Below are 15,490 nucleotides of genomic sequence, written 5' to 3'. Positions count from 1 at the left end.
CATGATAGCTTTTAGTTGTCTATCACACATTTATGTTCAAGAAAAGTAATCCCAGAGTTTTCCCATCTTCTGTAGGGAGCCTATATGTACTTCCATAGATCAAGCAAAACTCTAATTTTCATATATTCCAAATGTATAAGGAATTATATGCAAACAGGTATGCAGACAATCATTCTTCTTAGAAACAGAACTTTCATTAAGATACCACTGGCAAGATCAAGGTAAGGTGCCCAGCCTGCCACATTCAGTCTGCGCTGTATAGTAAGGACTCACTCACAAGCATTGACATATTGTGGGAATGGCACTTGTTCACAATACACTAGTCCATATGTCCAGTCACAAAGTCCAAAACCTCTCCCCCTCCTCCCTTTCCTGCCTCCCCCCCCCCCGCCCACATCCACTTCTGGCACTGCTGCATTATCCCAGCTAGTATATAAACCTTAGGAGTGGGTTACTGGGGGGACGGGGGGAGAGAAAATAGACGGCTTCTCCTATCCGAGGGACTACAGTTCCCTGATTATAGTGGGTAAGAGGAATTTTCTGCATTCTTTTAAAAGGGGTTCCATAGTTTATTCCACATAGTACAAAGATGAATTCATCAACATCCTTTAGTGTATCCAGATTATTTAACCAGTTATGAAAACAGTCCATGGCTTGGATCCTATCAGCATGCCAAACCTGAGCAGCTGCCTGCACTCTGACTTGGACAAGGAGGGGCCAGCCAGATCCATCAGTCCAGTGGCACTGGAGGCAGAAGTGCTGGAAACTGACTCAGACCCCAGCATCATGACCAGGCCTGAGCCTGTCGGACTGGGAACCCTTGAGGCAGGGAGTCCTTATAGTCAGAGCCTGCACATGCAGTGACCCTGGAGGAAACTGTCAGAGGAGGAGGGGTGCTAGGCTCCAAGCCTTAAGGCAAGGGTGCAGAACCTCACGTCCAGGAACCAAAACCAGCCCTCTTGGGCTCTGGCCATGCCCCTTTCCCCTGGCCCCTCCCCTTTCTCCCAACCACCAATAATTCGGTGGCTTCCTGGCTTTTGAGCAATTATTTCTCCATTCTAAAAGGTTGAAATGCCTCTTGTTACTGGCAGTAAGAGCTTTAAGCTAAAATATATTGGTATTTTTGGTCTTTGGCCCTGCCCCTTTTGCCTTCAGCCCCACCCACCACTGGAATGTGGCCCCAAGAGCTTCTCCAAAATAGAATTTGGTCCTTGGGCTGAATGATGTTCAACACCCCTGCTTTAAGGCCTTCTACTCCTGAAGGGCAGAGCCTGGGAGGGGTGATCTGGGCCTTGAGGCATAGTCCTATACTTTGTTTAGCAAGCTGCTCACTTGGAGCTTTCCATGAGGCTGCTGTGGGCCTCTTCTCAAGGTCAGTACAAGGCAGATCCCAACATCTGTTCCATGAATGGAGGGGAGCTCCCAGGACAGTGCTTTCCCCTTCGCCGTCCCTCTGCAGCCCCCCCTCCACTCTTCTGCAGCAAAACAGAGCAGGGGGCTGCAGCAGGAAAGGGGGAACTGCTGAAAATCAGCAACTGACACAACACCTTTGTATCTGAGTTGCAATAAAATGATGTGGCTATCCCACTTACGTTCCCTTTTTTAAAACGTGGAGGCTTGGTCAATGGAACGCCCTGCCACAGCATTTAATAATGTTCTCAGATAGACCGCACAATTAGGGAATGCTACGTTAACTATAAAATCTTTAACTGCTGCAACCCTAAAACAAAGCCTCTGTACCTTATCAAAATTCAGCTTGCTTTCTGTGGCACAGGCATGGGACTGACACCATCACTAGAGATAAACTTATAAAATGAACAAAATTAAGCTGTTTATTAAAGAAATTGTTTAGATACGGGAATACAGAGTTGCTTTTCAAACAGTAGGATGAGATTGCTTAACTGTAAGTCCTTTAGTAAACTATGTATAGTTATGGTTCCTAATATGTAAGAGAATCTTCCCCAGCTAAATTAGCTTTTCCCTTAGACCAGATTTCCCTAACCTTCACCCCAACCAATCCCTCACAACCAGGAACGGATGCTGCACAGCACTCTTCCTCTGCCTCAAGCTTTTCCTGTAGCTTCTGATATGATTCAGATATTTCGAGGACTACTTGCTGAAGTTCCCACTGGTCAGACCTCTGCTTGAAGCCCTCTGGTGTCTGCTTGAAACTTCACCACAATCTCACAGCATGTCTTCCTGCTCTACTCAGTCACAAGCTCCAGCCTTCATGTCTTCTCCCAGCAGACTGAAAATCTTGGTCCTTTCTCAGCTCTGAGCTCTGCCCTTCCAACTGACCACAGACTGTCTCTAAGCGTCCCTTTAAAGAAAAACCTCCTGGGCAGAATCATGCTCTTTATGGGCCCTCTAACTACAAATCAAATTTGTTGACCCTTTAACCAATCGAAAATATACTTTACTATCCACCTTGTACAAAGACTTATTTTCAAATTGTCAGCTTGAAGCTTCTCTTCCATAGCAACTGTAAGTAAGGCAGCCACAACTGTCTTATGCCCAATACACAATAGTAAAGCCAGGCTCCTGCCTTACTTGTTTACATTATAACCTCACTCACAGGTTAGAACATTCAATAAGCCAACAGCCATTAAGAATAGTCTCCTGAATATGAAAATAGGTCACAGACTCAGTCAATACTGACTTGACTCTAAACTTTGATGTAATGTTCTCCATTTGAAGCCTTTGCTATTTATTGATCTTATTGCTATCTCCTGGCCCACTCTGCCCCCTAAGCAAAGACAAATATTACTGCTGAACAGTACTATTTCTTAATAATATATCCACAAACACCCACTTACCTGGGAGTGAGCCCCACTGAACTCAGTTGGATTTACTTCCAAGTATGCCGGTATAAGATTGCACGGTTAATTAGTTACACTATTGGGCAGCAGAAGCTTTGTGAGCAAAGTACTTTATGACAGCATTTAAATAAGTCAAAATGTGAGAACGTAATTATTTCACGAATTTCACTTTCAAAACATTTTGCAAACTTCCTCTCTTCAGGAAATTGCACAAATGGGACTTGCAGAATCCAACATTTATGCAGACTAAGAATTATATAAACACAATTTTCATTCTGGAAATTAAAAAAAAGTTATACCCTTCCACACATGTTTCCAGCATTGGCTTCATTGCTAAACCATTATTTACCCCAACTAATAGTTTATGGCATGTAATTTAAGATAATATATATTCGTTCTGGTTCTTATGCAAAATTACTAGTTTAAGAGGGACCCACAGTTCCAAAGGAATTGTTACATTATGTTTTAACTATTGTCTATATCTATTTCCAGAATAATACATTTTGTAGATTTTACGTCACATTTTTGAAAGTAGTATAACTGAGAAAAATCAAGTTTTAGAGTAGCTTCTGTAAGTTGGAGGAGGTGGTTGTTTTGTAATTAACCAAGCATAAAAGCAATATTGTAGGGATTTAACTGGAATGGTTCATTACTTGCTAGACCCAACTTCTACACCGAAACATACTACTTTTCTGCAACAATTCGTTTTAAAAATGCAATTCATGATCATATTACAGTACCTACTTACATAGTTTATACCCAAATATTCTTATGAGGTGTGAGTCAATGTAATCAATGCCTACCTTTTCCCCTCTGTTTTTTGAAATTACACGTTCCGTCTTCTTATCACACTTGTTACCCAGTAGTATAATTTCTACGTTTTCACCTGTTTTCTATAAATAAAGCAACATTAATAAGCATCGCTAAATTGAAATACAAGACATAGTAATACTCTGTATTCTTTAATTTAGCTACTAAGGGTATCTGGCTCTTCTCCCTCTGAGAAACTTTCCCTTATAATAAATATTGAGAACTGAGATTGAAACAAGTGGCGTCATCATCTACAGCTTCAATAGACCCTAAAGGGACATAAGATGCTGTGAATGGGGGTATTGTGACCTCATCCTGATGATAGCTTGTAGCATAATCACTAAGGCAGGGGTAAGCCCCTAGGTCCAGTCCCACGAATTGTGGCATTGCACCAGCATCAGGACCACTGCACAAAACCTATATATTCTTGGAGAATGGGAGAGACAGGTCTTAAGGCAGAAACTCACCAGGTATAACCCATAGCCACAAATTCAATGGATTTAAAAACCAGGGGGCGGGGGGCAGGGACGGATGGATGGATGGACAGATGGATGGACTACAATGCCCCAGCAGCAAGCTCAATCAAACTAAAGGATATTATTCCAGGAAATCACAATATTTCAACAGTATAGTACAGAACAGATGAATCAGACTCAACCCAGAGTAAACACACTGAACTGCAACACCACAAGCATCCCGCCCCAGCTCATAGAGCTTCACAAAACAGACAACATCAGCCCCTCTAAAGCTGCAACCCTTTAGTGCTGAACTCCTTCAGCAAAGGCACCCAACAGCAAGAATATATATCCTCAAACACATTACTTTACTGGGGTAGTGGGGATATTCCCAACTCTAGATACCTCATACTGCTTGTTCCTATGGCAGGCAAATAGTTCAGTGGTACAGCTCATGTCGCATGCAGTATGTCCCAGGTTCAAACCTTGGCATCTCCAGTTAGAAGAATCAGGTGGCACATGATGGGGGAAACTTCTGCCTGAGATCCTAGAGAGCCACTGCCAGTCAGAGTAGGCAATATTGGGCTAGATGGACAAATAGCCTGATCTAAGGCAGCTTTCTGTGGATAAGATCTAGACATATTCATACTTCGACTACACCAATTGAATTCAGTGGGATTTAAGTTAGTCATGACAGACTAGTCCCACCAATTTCAATGGCTCTGCTGTAAACATGACCAAGTGTGGATCCAACAATCTTGTCCATGTCCAAGACGACAAGTGTCCATCTCTTTCAAATTATTGGCAAAGCAGCGGGAGAATCTCCTACACAAGAGTGTAAGTCAGGTTAGGGTGGCTTGTTTTGCAAGCAATTAAGCTACAAACAGAATTTTGCATAAAGACATCAGTTTCATTATGCCTGTGACCAAGTATTATCGAGAACAAAGTTCCAAAACACCACACAGAAAAGACACAAGGAAACAAGATCTTTATTCATGAAAATTCAGTAGAGTTGTTATTATTAGTCCGCAACCTCACTCACAACTATAGTGCTTCATTTTAGCAGTACAGCAGCAGGCAAGATTTATTATTAAGGGCTGCTGGTCCATCTTTTCAACTAATCTCATTTCATAACTGCAGCTGATATTCAGGATAATGCAGTTTCTAAAATGAAGTAAGCTCATTATAAGAGTACAAAGTACAGGCCTAAAAGAATGAATCAATCTAACCTGGATTAATAAACCAAAATGTTGGTTGTTTCAGTGGACACCAGAGCTTTTCTCATTAAGATCAGTGGTTCTCCTACATAAATTATATTCATACGTTCCTAAAACAGAGTATGCTAAATAGACAGTATATCACTTACTCATTTTGTTTAATTAGAAAAAAATCCCATAGTTAAAAACTCCCATGCTTTTTAAATTACATTTGACTTAAGAGTCTTACATATAAAGAGGTAAGACTGAAAAATTGAATGCATGTTTTTTAATACCCCCACACACCAAATCATTTCCCTACACTGTGAAAACTTATCTTATTTGCCTAACAATTGTTCTTCTAAACTGATTTTAAATGAATCACACAAAGCAGAAAAGACATTGGTTAAGAAATCAGTTCTTTCAGAAAAGTGCATTTGTATGTTGCTTCAACTAAAATCTCAAAATGAAGATCAGATACTTTAATTGTGTAGTGTTATTTGCAAAATTTAAATAATTAACATTAGTTTGAGAAACCGATGACCAGTTACTTACATTTGTTTCCTATGGGCATCCCTTAAGTCAAGGACAAGAAGTTCCTTCACTACAGGAGAAATTGAGACTGATTTTACAGCTCTGAAGATTAGTAACAGTCAGCTCATCGTCTGGATTCTTTGTGATCTTCAGCCACAAGGAGGAGCAGTTCAAGAACATGAACAGCACTACACAAAAGTAATTGATTATGTATGTATAGAAGCTCAATGCAAGGGACGTCTTGCGGTGAATCAGCCAACAAGCTGATAATAAGGGCCAACCTAAAAGTTTTGTGCACCTTTGTATTTAATGTGTGGATCAGCCAAAAAGCTGATAATATGGGCCAACCTAAAAGTTTTGTGCACCTTTGTATTTAATGTGTGGGTGGTTTATGTGCATGTCGGGGTGTTTATGCCAAAAGTATAAGCTGGGGGGAGCAATACTTAATTGGAAGCACAGCAGGCAGGTAGGCGAGGGGGGAGATTTAACCTTTTCCTCCCCTGCTGTGGTCCTGAGGAAAATCCCTGCTCTGAAGCTACTACTTGCATTTCCTTCCAATGCAAATAACACCTTTGGAGTAGGGATTTTCCTCAGGAGCCCAACAGGGGAGGAAAGGATTAACACTCCCCCCCCACACACACACATCTGCTGCCTGCCTGTGTTCAGGATAATTAGCATCAGCGGGGGGCGGGGAGATATATTTACATTTTTAAGACCCCTGCATGTTAAATTCAAAGACATATTAAACTTCAAGCCTATCTTGGCCCTTGCTAATAAAACACTGCTCTTTCCTCTAAGGCAGTCTTTCCCAATGTGGTGCTTTCCAGATGTTTTGGACTTCAACTCCCATAGGCTCCAGCCAGTATGACCAATGGTTAGGAATGCTGGGAGTTATAGTCCAAAACAACTGGAGGGCAACCAGGTTGGGAAAGGCTGCTCTAAGGCCATCGGTCAAATATTCCACTCAGTTTTCTAACATGTGACCTACTTAGGGTGCAATCCTAAGTAGATAGGTGGCCACCTCTGACCTCAGAGCTGACCGGCTATCCAAAGCAAGGCAGGAGAGGCATGGGAGGATCGTTCCCTCCACGCCTCTCCTGCCTTGCTCTTTTTCACTAGACAGCCGTTTTTGGCTGTCTAGCAGCGGGGGGGCTGGCTGGCCGGGAGAGGAAGCTGCTGTACAACACATAGGATGTGTCATACACGCAGCTCCACTCTCCCTGCCCCAGAATGCTCCCCGTCCCTGTCCCTTTTCAGTTGCTCCGCACTTGTCTTCCGAGCGTGGAGGACAGGGCTTCTCCGCACTGCCTTGAAGGTAGCATGGACGACAGGGAAAGTCAGATTTCCGGGAACCGACCTCAGAGCGCGGGCTCCGAGGTCGGTCCCCAGAATAAAGCATATCCTACAGCCTGCTAGACAGTGTCTAGCGGCCATAGGATTGCTCTCTTAGAGGTGTAAGTACATTTCTGAGAGTGCCTTTGCAGATCACAACCTGATTGTCCACACCAAGATAACCCTCCTCTTTGTAAATTAATGTTTGACTTCAGAGCTATGTTATACCATGAACATACTGAAACATGTCCTACATGAATAGGAATATCTACACCTAGGGGGGTGAAATCTCTATACTATGGGAGAAAAGGGACTATGCCTTCCTTATTGGAAGAGCACTGTGCAACAACAAAGGAAATGGCTTTTTTGGTGGTGGCACCCCGGGTCTCGAATATTGTCCCCAAAGAAATGCGACAGGGACCTACATTACATTCTTTTTGATGCCAAGCTAAGACATCTTTATTTTCCCGGGCATTTTAGTTTGAGAAATGCCTTTAGCTGCAGTCTCATTTTATCATCAGTGTTTTGGCCTTATTTTGTATTTTAATGTTTTGTGACATACTTTTCACCATCCTGGAATCTATTATATTAAGGGTGGTATAAAAAGTTTTAATCTTTTAATGTCTTTTTGTATAAGAAATCCATAAAAAAAAACTTTTATTTTGAAGCGATAGTCCTGTAGTAAACATAATGTTTATCTTGAAACTTGCTGTGTTCAGCATTATAAGCACACAGTATTAAAGTGTCCTTTGTTCAGTATTAAAGTCCTAGCATATCTCAACCTGGCTTGAGAATATGTTTACATTATTGCTGGCTAATTCTGACTGTTCTACAGATTTAGTGCCACAGAGGCATGGACAGTTTAGATAAATAGATGGATAGTTAGACAGAGATAGAGACAGACAGACAGACAGACAAAACCTAGACTAGACTAAAGAAAGAGGGAAGCAGTGAGAGCAGATCATAGATTAAAAACAAAGCCAACATCTGACTTCAACTGTCAGTGTATACTTAACGCAACTAATGCAAAGGCTGTAATTCTTAAGTCCTTGGCTGTCTAGATGTAGAGTACCCAAGCACACCCATCCACTCCCGGTGCACTAAAATCATTAAATGAGCCCCAGCTCAGAATGCCTCCTCTGCCTGATTGGCAGGGCCTTTTCAGTGATGACATCCCCATTATGGAACTCCTGCCCCAGAGAAGCTTGTCTGACCAACTCTGTTCTAATTTTTAGATTAACACCACCATGGGGAGGTGCCCTAGCTCAGTGGTTTTGCATGCAGAAGGCTGCAGGTTCAGTCTCCAGGTAGTGTGTCTGGGAAGGAATCCTGCCTCAAACCCTGGAGACCCGCTGCCAGTCAGTGTCAATAATACTGGGCTAAATGGACCAACGGTCTGACTCTGCAGAAGGCAGCCTCCTGTGTTCCTACCTTTTTAGGTCAGCAAAAAAAGGCAAAGGAATGACCAAATTTAATTTTTTTTAATGTCATCTTTTATCCTTGGAACCTGACCTTGCTGCTGACAATATATGGCTATTTGTTTACTTATTTATATAGTGCCATTAGTGTGCATGGTGCTTTACAGGGTACAAGAGAACAGGTCCCTGCTCCAAGGAGTTTATAATCTAAAAATTTGATTAAGATATTTTACTTTTAGCTGCCCATCTGTTTTAACCTTATTTTATCCTTTTCCTGTTATGATATATTTTATAATTGTATGAAACTTTCAGGTCTCTGTGGAGCCATACCATGTGTGTGTGTGCGCGTGCGTGTGCGTCTGCGCGCATGTGTATACACACACAGAGACACACACACAGACACACAATTAGCCAGCTGAGTAACTAGTCTGGCTTAACAGCTGAGGACTCAGGCAGAAGCTTCTTATTCTACTTATTCTGTAAATAACCCTAAATATCAAGTATGGTAAGATTTGTTTTTTGGGAACACGTCCGTTACAATGGGGGCGTTTGCATGACACAACAGCCCACTGTGGGTTATTTAACCCACAGTGTGTCTGTGGCATGTGCGGCCGCCATTTTGAATATGCAATACCAGCTTGGGGGTTGTTTCACGTGAACATGGCGAGCATTGGCAATACAAGCGTTAAACAACCCTCGCATAACCCATGGGTTTTTTTTATAGTTGTGTAAAGGTTGTTTAACCCTTGCATAACCCACACTTGCTATGTTCGAATGACACAGCAATCCCAAGCGGGGCTTGCATATTCAAAATGGCGCTCGTAGACACTGTGTCGTCTGGACCCGGTCAATGAATCTCCATAAAACATCCATGTAACATACCCAAACTAGCATAATACAAAAGAAGGACACAACAGTGTATTTCAGAATGAGCATGTAGGGAGTATAAACTGATAGCATAAACCTAGCCTTTTTCATTTTTTCCCAAAATTTCTGTTTTTCCCTGAAAAAATTAGAAAAAAAGTTTATTTTCCATAGCCTCAAAATTTCCAGAAATTTTTCATCTCTGTGCAGTGTGTGGGGGGGGAGTGGTTTCCTTCCATCCCTCTTCTATTATAAAGGAAAAAGAAAATTTGACATGATTATTGTATATTTAGCACACAGACAGAATGGTATAAGCTTACCTCATGTATATCTTTCATCCAGCGTGCAATTCCTTGAAAACTCTCTGTACTTGTAATATCATAGACAAGAACAAATCCATGTGCTCCACGGAAAAAACTAGTAGTAAAAGTATGGAATCGTTCCTGGCCAGCAGTGTCCCTAAAATACAATGTAAAGAGTCACTTGGCACTGTGGACAAACAGCCCTAGCCCATGAATTGCAGTTCTCCAGGAACAGAAAAGCAGAACCTGTTTATATGAGTAGAAACCCCCAGTTGCACTTCCTCTGAGGTCCATCTCAGCTCTCTGTACTAAAGATTTATTCCAGATGGGATTTTATTCAAAATTGGTACTATTAATTAAATAGCCTCCCATTCCTAATCTCAAGATTCATTTTCTGAAAGATTGATACAGGTTGGAGGAATGATTCTTTCTTTCTTCCATGATGCAAGGAAGGAAGGAAGGAAGGAAATTATTCACAAGTATGGCTGCACTGCATGTTACCACCAGCAGCATCAGCCTAGATGTTGCATGCAAGCCATTTACAAGGATACTATTTTCAAAAATTTGCAGTAGCATCAAGCAGACTGCAGAGTTGCGAGTTAGTAGCAAACACTTGCACATTTCTAAGGAAGATACAGTGGAGACAGGTTGGCTAAGGATCACCCAGCTGATATGAAGCTTCCACCTATGGAGCCAGTTATGCTGGTGAAGCCCTACGTGAAGTAAGATAAAACTGGCTTTCTAAAGATTTTAATTAAACAAGCAGCATCACAGGATACACATCTTCCATTTACTTTTCCTGTATCTGCCACAGCACAAGCTATTCTGCATGCTAGTTGCTACAGTGTAGGTTTATGGATTGAATTGTGAGGCATCTCTATAAAAATCCACAAAGGGTATAGATTTAAACCTTGGACAGACATCTTTCTATGTCTCTCACTCTCTGAAAGTGGATCGATGGTCAACTGTGAACACAACAGCAGCAAATGCATTGTATGATCAATCACTCCCTTGGGCTCTATGGGCAGAGTAGCTGGCATATCTTAACAACATGAACCTAAGCGGCTGTATGTGTTTGGAAACAACAACAAAATACAAATATCCTCTATTTTTGTCATTACACCTAAATGAGAAAGCTGCTTATATTTAAACTGGAGTGTGCATATCTTAGAATATCAAAAGCTGGTTATTGATTGTACGAGTTATTTCAGGTGTGGGCTAAAGTAGATCTCCAGATCTTTTGGACTTCAGCTCCCAGCATTCCTGATCATTGGCCCTACTGGCAGGGGTTTCTGGGAGTTGGAGTCCAAAACATCTGGACAGCTACCTTCTGCCTACCCCCAAGTTATTCTAAATAATCATAAATTCTTTACAAAGCTTACCATATTTGAAGTTTCATAGTTGTATCATTAAATGAAATTGTTTTTACTTTGAAATCAATGCCTAGAAAGAAAAAAGAAACAGTATTCGTTTATCCATATATAAGAGAAACAAACCAAAGGACCTTGCCAAGCAAAGGAATTATAAAGACGGAAGTTTTTATACATTAATTAGCATCTAACTCTTTCCCCTCTCTGAAGCAAGATGCTGCAGATTTAAAAGGTTATCTTGTATTTTTAGAAGCATTTTTTTTTAGTTTGAGTCCAACAGGTGATGAAATCTCACTAAAGCTTCAATGGAAGAGACATATAAAATAATTAATCATCGGATTTATTTTATGAAATGAAAAATGAGATTTAATTAATATCACTTAAGCCAAACACATTGATATGCCCACACAAAATGATCTATAAACCAAATCAGAGTGGGGAAAAACATTCCCTCTGATCACACAGAACTAGCTATACAATTTGATGTTTGTATACCTTTTGTACAGAAGCTCCTACAGCATCTGAAAGGGGCATGAAACGTAGTAGGGTACAGAAAGGTCACCTTCAAAACACTGAGCTGGAAATGCTTAAAAAATAATAACTCAGCTGGGGATTTCCAGTCCTACAGGAAAACATTTTATATTTGACATAAATTTTAATAATAAATTGACATGAGCATTTTATTTATAAAAAGACAACTAAAGAGTGCTGAATCAGACAAAAATTTAATCTAAATTAAAATAAGGCATATTGACTTCTTAAATCAACTTTACATTTATTGACCTAAAAGGTCAATGAATGTTAGTGAAAAACAGCAGTCAATAAGCATTGCATGCATGACTTGTTCACAGCTTTATATAAAATTTCAAACAAATTTCACAAATGGACAAGGCTGGTGGGGGAGGGCGGAGAGAAATGCAGGGCCAAAACCCACTGTACTGTTGATAACATTAAGCCATTGTTTTATAGGATCATAATAAAAAAGCTACAATTACTACTCAGATAAATGTCACATTGTATTTGCCTGTATTTTCATCCAGGCTTCTTCTTATTATTATGTGTATGGTATGCAACTATCCAAATCCAATTGTAAGAAACATTTTCAGACTTCTATGATCATTTGGCATTCCTTTTGTTATGACCATACTGTGATGTGGTTGGTTCCCAGCCCAGGAAAGAACTTGGTACCCTTAAGGCCTCCCGGGACAGGCAGACTTTTTAAGCTACGCTGATCTGTTATATACAAGCAGGACCTGCAACAAAGTATTGCAGTGTATTCTCACCTCCTCAGGAGTGCTCCTGTTCAGGGTTCCAGCCAGACAGTTACTTATGCACACCTCTTGGATACTAAAAGGCTTGTGGTATAAGCTGTGAGGTGTTTAAGAAAGCCATTCCACTGCCCCCTCAAGTTTTCTGCTTTTATTTTCCAACTTATAGTCAACATTCTGGGAAGTATCCAATACTGCCTCTGCACTTCCGCTCATCCTGTTGCGCCAGCAGGACCCACTGCTATGCAAAATGGGAATTGGTGCTGCCTAAAGCAACCCTGGAAATGAGCAGAAATGTGTTTCCAGATATGGATAGGTCAGCGGCACTCCCTTCTGCAAGCTCCACTGACCTGCCCCAATCCTGCTCCACTCGTTTCCAGTTGCTTTACGAACTGCTAGCTCCTCATCGCATTAGCGGTGTGTCCCGCTGGTGACCAGGAAACACTGGATACTGTCCAAAGTTTGGGCAGACTCCACTTCGACCCATAGGCTTGCGATACCGCATCTCTAATTTATGAACATTTTCAACTATGCACGTATTCATTTATACAGCTAGCATATTCACAGCCCACGCACTGTGATTGTTGTCCAGGTTCATACATACAGGCTGTAGGTGGCCAGGGGTACAATTACCCACAGGGACAGCCTGTAGAAAGCACATACTTGAGTACTACTGGGGCCTCCCCAGATAGGCCAGACAGAGAGGTCAAAAGGTTGAAGAAGGGAGTATCTCGCTTGATGCCACTCGCTGATCTATTCCGGTAGCACAGAGGGCGGGAAGAGGCAGAGGTGTAAGAGATCTTACAAAGCTGAAGTGTAAACCCAGAGAAAGGGCTGGGTCCCAGGCAGCCAGGGTCCAGAAACGAGGTGGGAAGCTGGCTGCTGATCCAATTGGGCCATAAACCAGTCTATGGTCCAAGTTTCAAGGAAGCAAGAAAGAGTCGAGAGGGCCAGAGGCAAGCAGGTAACAAGGCAGGGGTCAAGATCCAAGGCAGCAATTAGGGAAGGAGGGCAGGAGATAAGACAATGTCTTCGCAGGGGCAGGTTGCTCAGATTGAGGAGCGAGCTCTGAGGTCAGGGCTTTATGGGGCTGGTAAGCAGGGACTGGCCCTTCCACAGCCAGCTGGTATTACAGCCTAGATGGTGCCCTCAAAGCAGAGTTCTGTCTGCTAGGTTTGCAGTGTGGTGCAGGAGCTAAAGCCTGAGTGCTGGGAGCCCCAAGTTGGCACACGCATGCGCACACACAGGTGCCTTCCCCTGAGACCGGGCAGCCGAGTGCTAAGGGAAACTGAAGAAGCCTTGGGAGCTGAATTCTAGAGTCAAGGAGAAAGAAACAAGTAAATATTGCTTGTGCACCATGGATAGTTTTGCAGCCTTTTGGTGGTGAACCAATGGTGAAAGACAGTTATGCATTGCTTATCGTACACGTGGCCAGAAAGTAGATCTTCAGATGTTTTGGACTTCAACTCGCAGCATTCCTGACCATTAGCCATGCTGGCAGGGGCTTCTGGGAGGTGATCTGGAGATCTACTTTCTGCCTACCCCAGCATATGGCATGTGATGAATAAATCAAGGTTGAAGTAGTTAAAAGGGTAATCTGCTTATAAGTAATTGTGAAATCATCTGAGAACTGTAGGAATCAAATCCAGTTTAAGAACGTATTTCAGTTTTGCCACAAAGCAAATAGAAAGAACATTCCTTTTAATCCCAGCTGAAGGTATGGGATGCAGCAAGCATGCTGAAGTGAGCCAAGTCTGAGCCTTGTCGGTGGCTGGATAGGGGGCTCCCTGGGAACTACACACTGTCCTATGATGGAAGGTAGGATATGAATGAAACAAATGCATAAATATCTATTTATTTCACCTTTTTATATTTAGCAAGAGCTCTAATCAAAGGGTAAAAATCTTGCCTTTATTTCGACAAAAAAATGTAAGGAGCTCTCTTATGGACTTGCTCCCACTACCCCGAAACTTAAGTTTGTGCCTTTAAAGGTTCTGAGATCTCTGTACGTATTTTGTACACAATACCCAGAGCACTACTGTGAAACCCACTGAAAGAAGATATGTCATGTAACTCTTTCAAAATGTATTTGGGGAGGCATCTCTATGTTCACTTGGACATGCAAATCTTTTTTCCCCCCATAAACTTTTCCCCTGGTGTTCAATGAGGTGCCATTGTTTAAACAAAAACAGTTATTCTTTATAGTCTGCTATTCTCAATGTGATGAGTCTGCCTTATGATCCGTATAAGTTTAATTAGAAAACTATAGCTGCTTATAATTCACAAAAACTGCATAATTGAAGAGGAAGAAGGGCAACCATCCCTGAGAGTTTAAGTGCTGAATAAAGTGCTTTCAATGAAAATTTACTGTGAATGCATTTTTTTTCTTTTTTAAGAAAAGCAAATCTTGAACAACTAATTGCTACTATCCACAGCTGCAACCCTCCCAATATCACTAGCAACTATAATGCTGGGGTTGTGAGCAGGATCTGAAGTGCCCAAACTCTGAGACACAAACCTTTAAGCACTAAGAAATGGCATTTTACCATATTATCTATGTCACTCTGGAGTCCTTTTTCCCTGAGCAAAAGAGACGGGGCACATTCCGCCCACAGTGAAGACATCCCTACATATACTGTGGGGGAATAGAGTGGAAATTTGGTGTGGGAATTAGAACCGATGCACCCTAAGAGGTCTGATATGCCTTCTGCCCAAAGGTACAGCTTTTTTGGTTGGGTGCGAGCTCCTGCGATGTGTTTTGGCTGCATTCACACAAGGCTGCACAACTGCAATACACTCTTGTTTGTGCAGTACCATAAAAGCTTGCACCTAGAGGGAGAGGGTTTACTAACTAGGCACACCGAATTCCTATCTAATCCTTAATAATTCATCTATAGATTAAGCAAAAATCAGGATAACCCCAGCCATACAATTTGACACATGCCTGCTCATGTGGGACAGGTAGAAATTCTGGAGTCCACCCCCACCCCATGCTGTTGCCACAAACAGACAAGTGTTAAATGCAATTGCCTGACTGTACCACCTGCTGTCTACCCATTCCTGGCCAAAAATAGCAGCCGCCATAGCACTACACAGCATTTTCCCGCTAGGGGAACATAGTA

The 15,490-nt window shown here is 41.9% G+C and overlaps 1 protein-coding gene across 1 annotated transcript in view; it reads right to left on the bottom strand.

The window, feature by feature from the left end:
- The window catches only part of LOC146347007 (ras-related protein Rab-10-like), a 46,088-nt gene that overhangs the window by 22,976 nt on the left and 7,622 nt on the right, over positions 1-15,490 (bottom strand). Inside the window, exons 2-4 of the mRNA XM_084849618.1 lie at positions 11,113-11,173; positions 9,749-9,887; positions 3,623-3,712 (exon numbers count right to left, since the gene is read on the bottom strand). Coding sequence (XP_084705744.1) covers positions 3,623-3,712; positions 9,749-9,887; positions 11,113-11,173 — 290 coding nt within the window. The remainder of the gene's footprint in view (positions 1-3,622; positions 3,713-9,748; positions 9,888-11,112; positions 11,174-15,490) is intronic.

This window comes from Heloderma suspectum, chromosome 4 (assembly GCF_057233095.1).
Source record: "Heloderma suspectum isolate Gila_16-S chromosome 4, 16-S_ref, whole genome shotgun sequence".
Taxonomy (NCBI): Eukaryota; Metazoa; Chordata; class Lepidosauria; order Squamata; family Helodermatidae; genus Heloderma; species Heloderma suspectum.
This window is presented reverse-complemented; position numbering and strand designations above follow the sequence as displayed.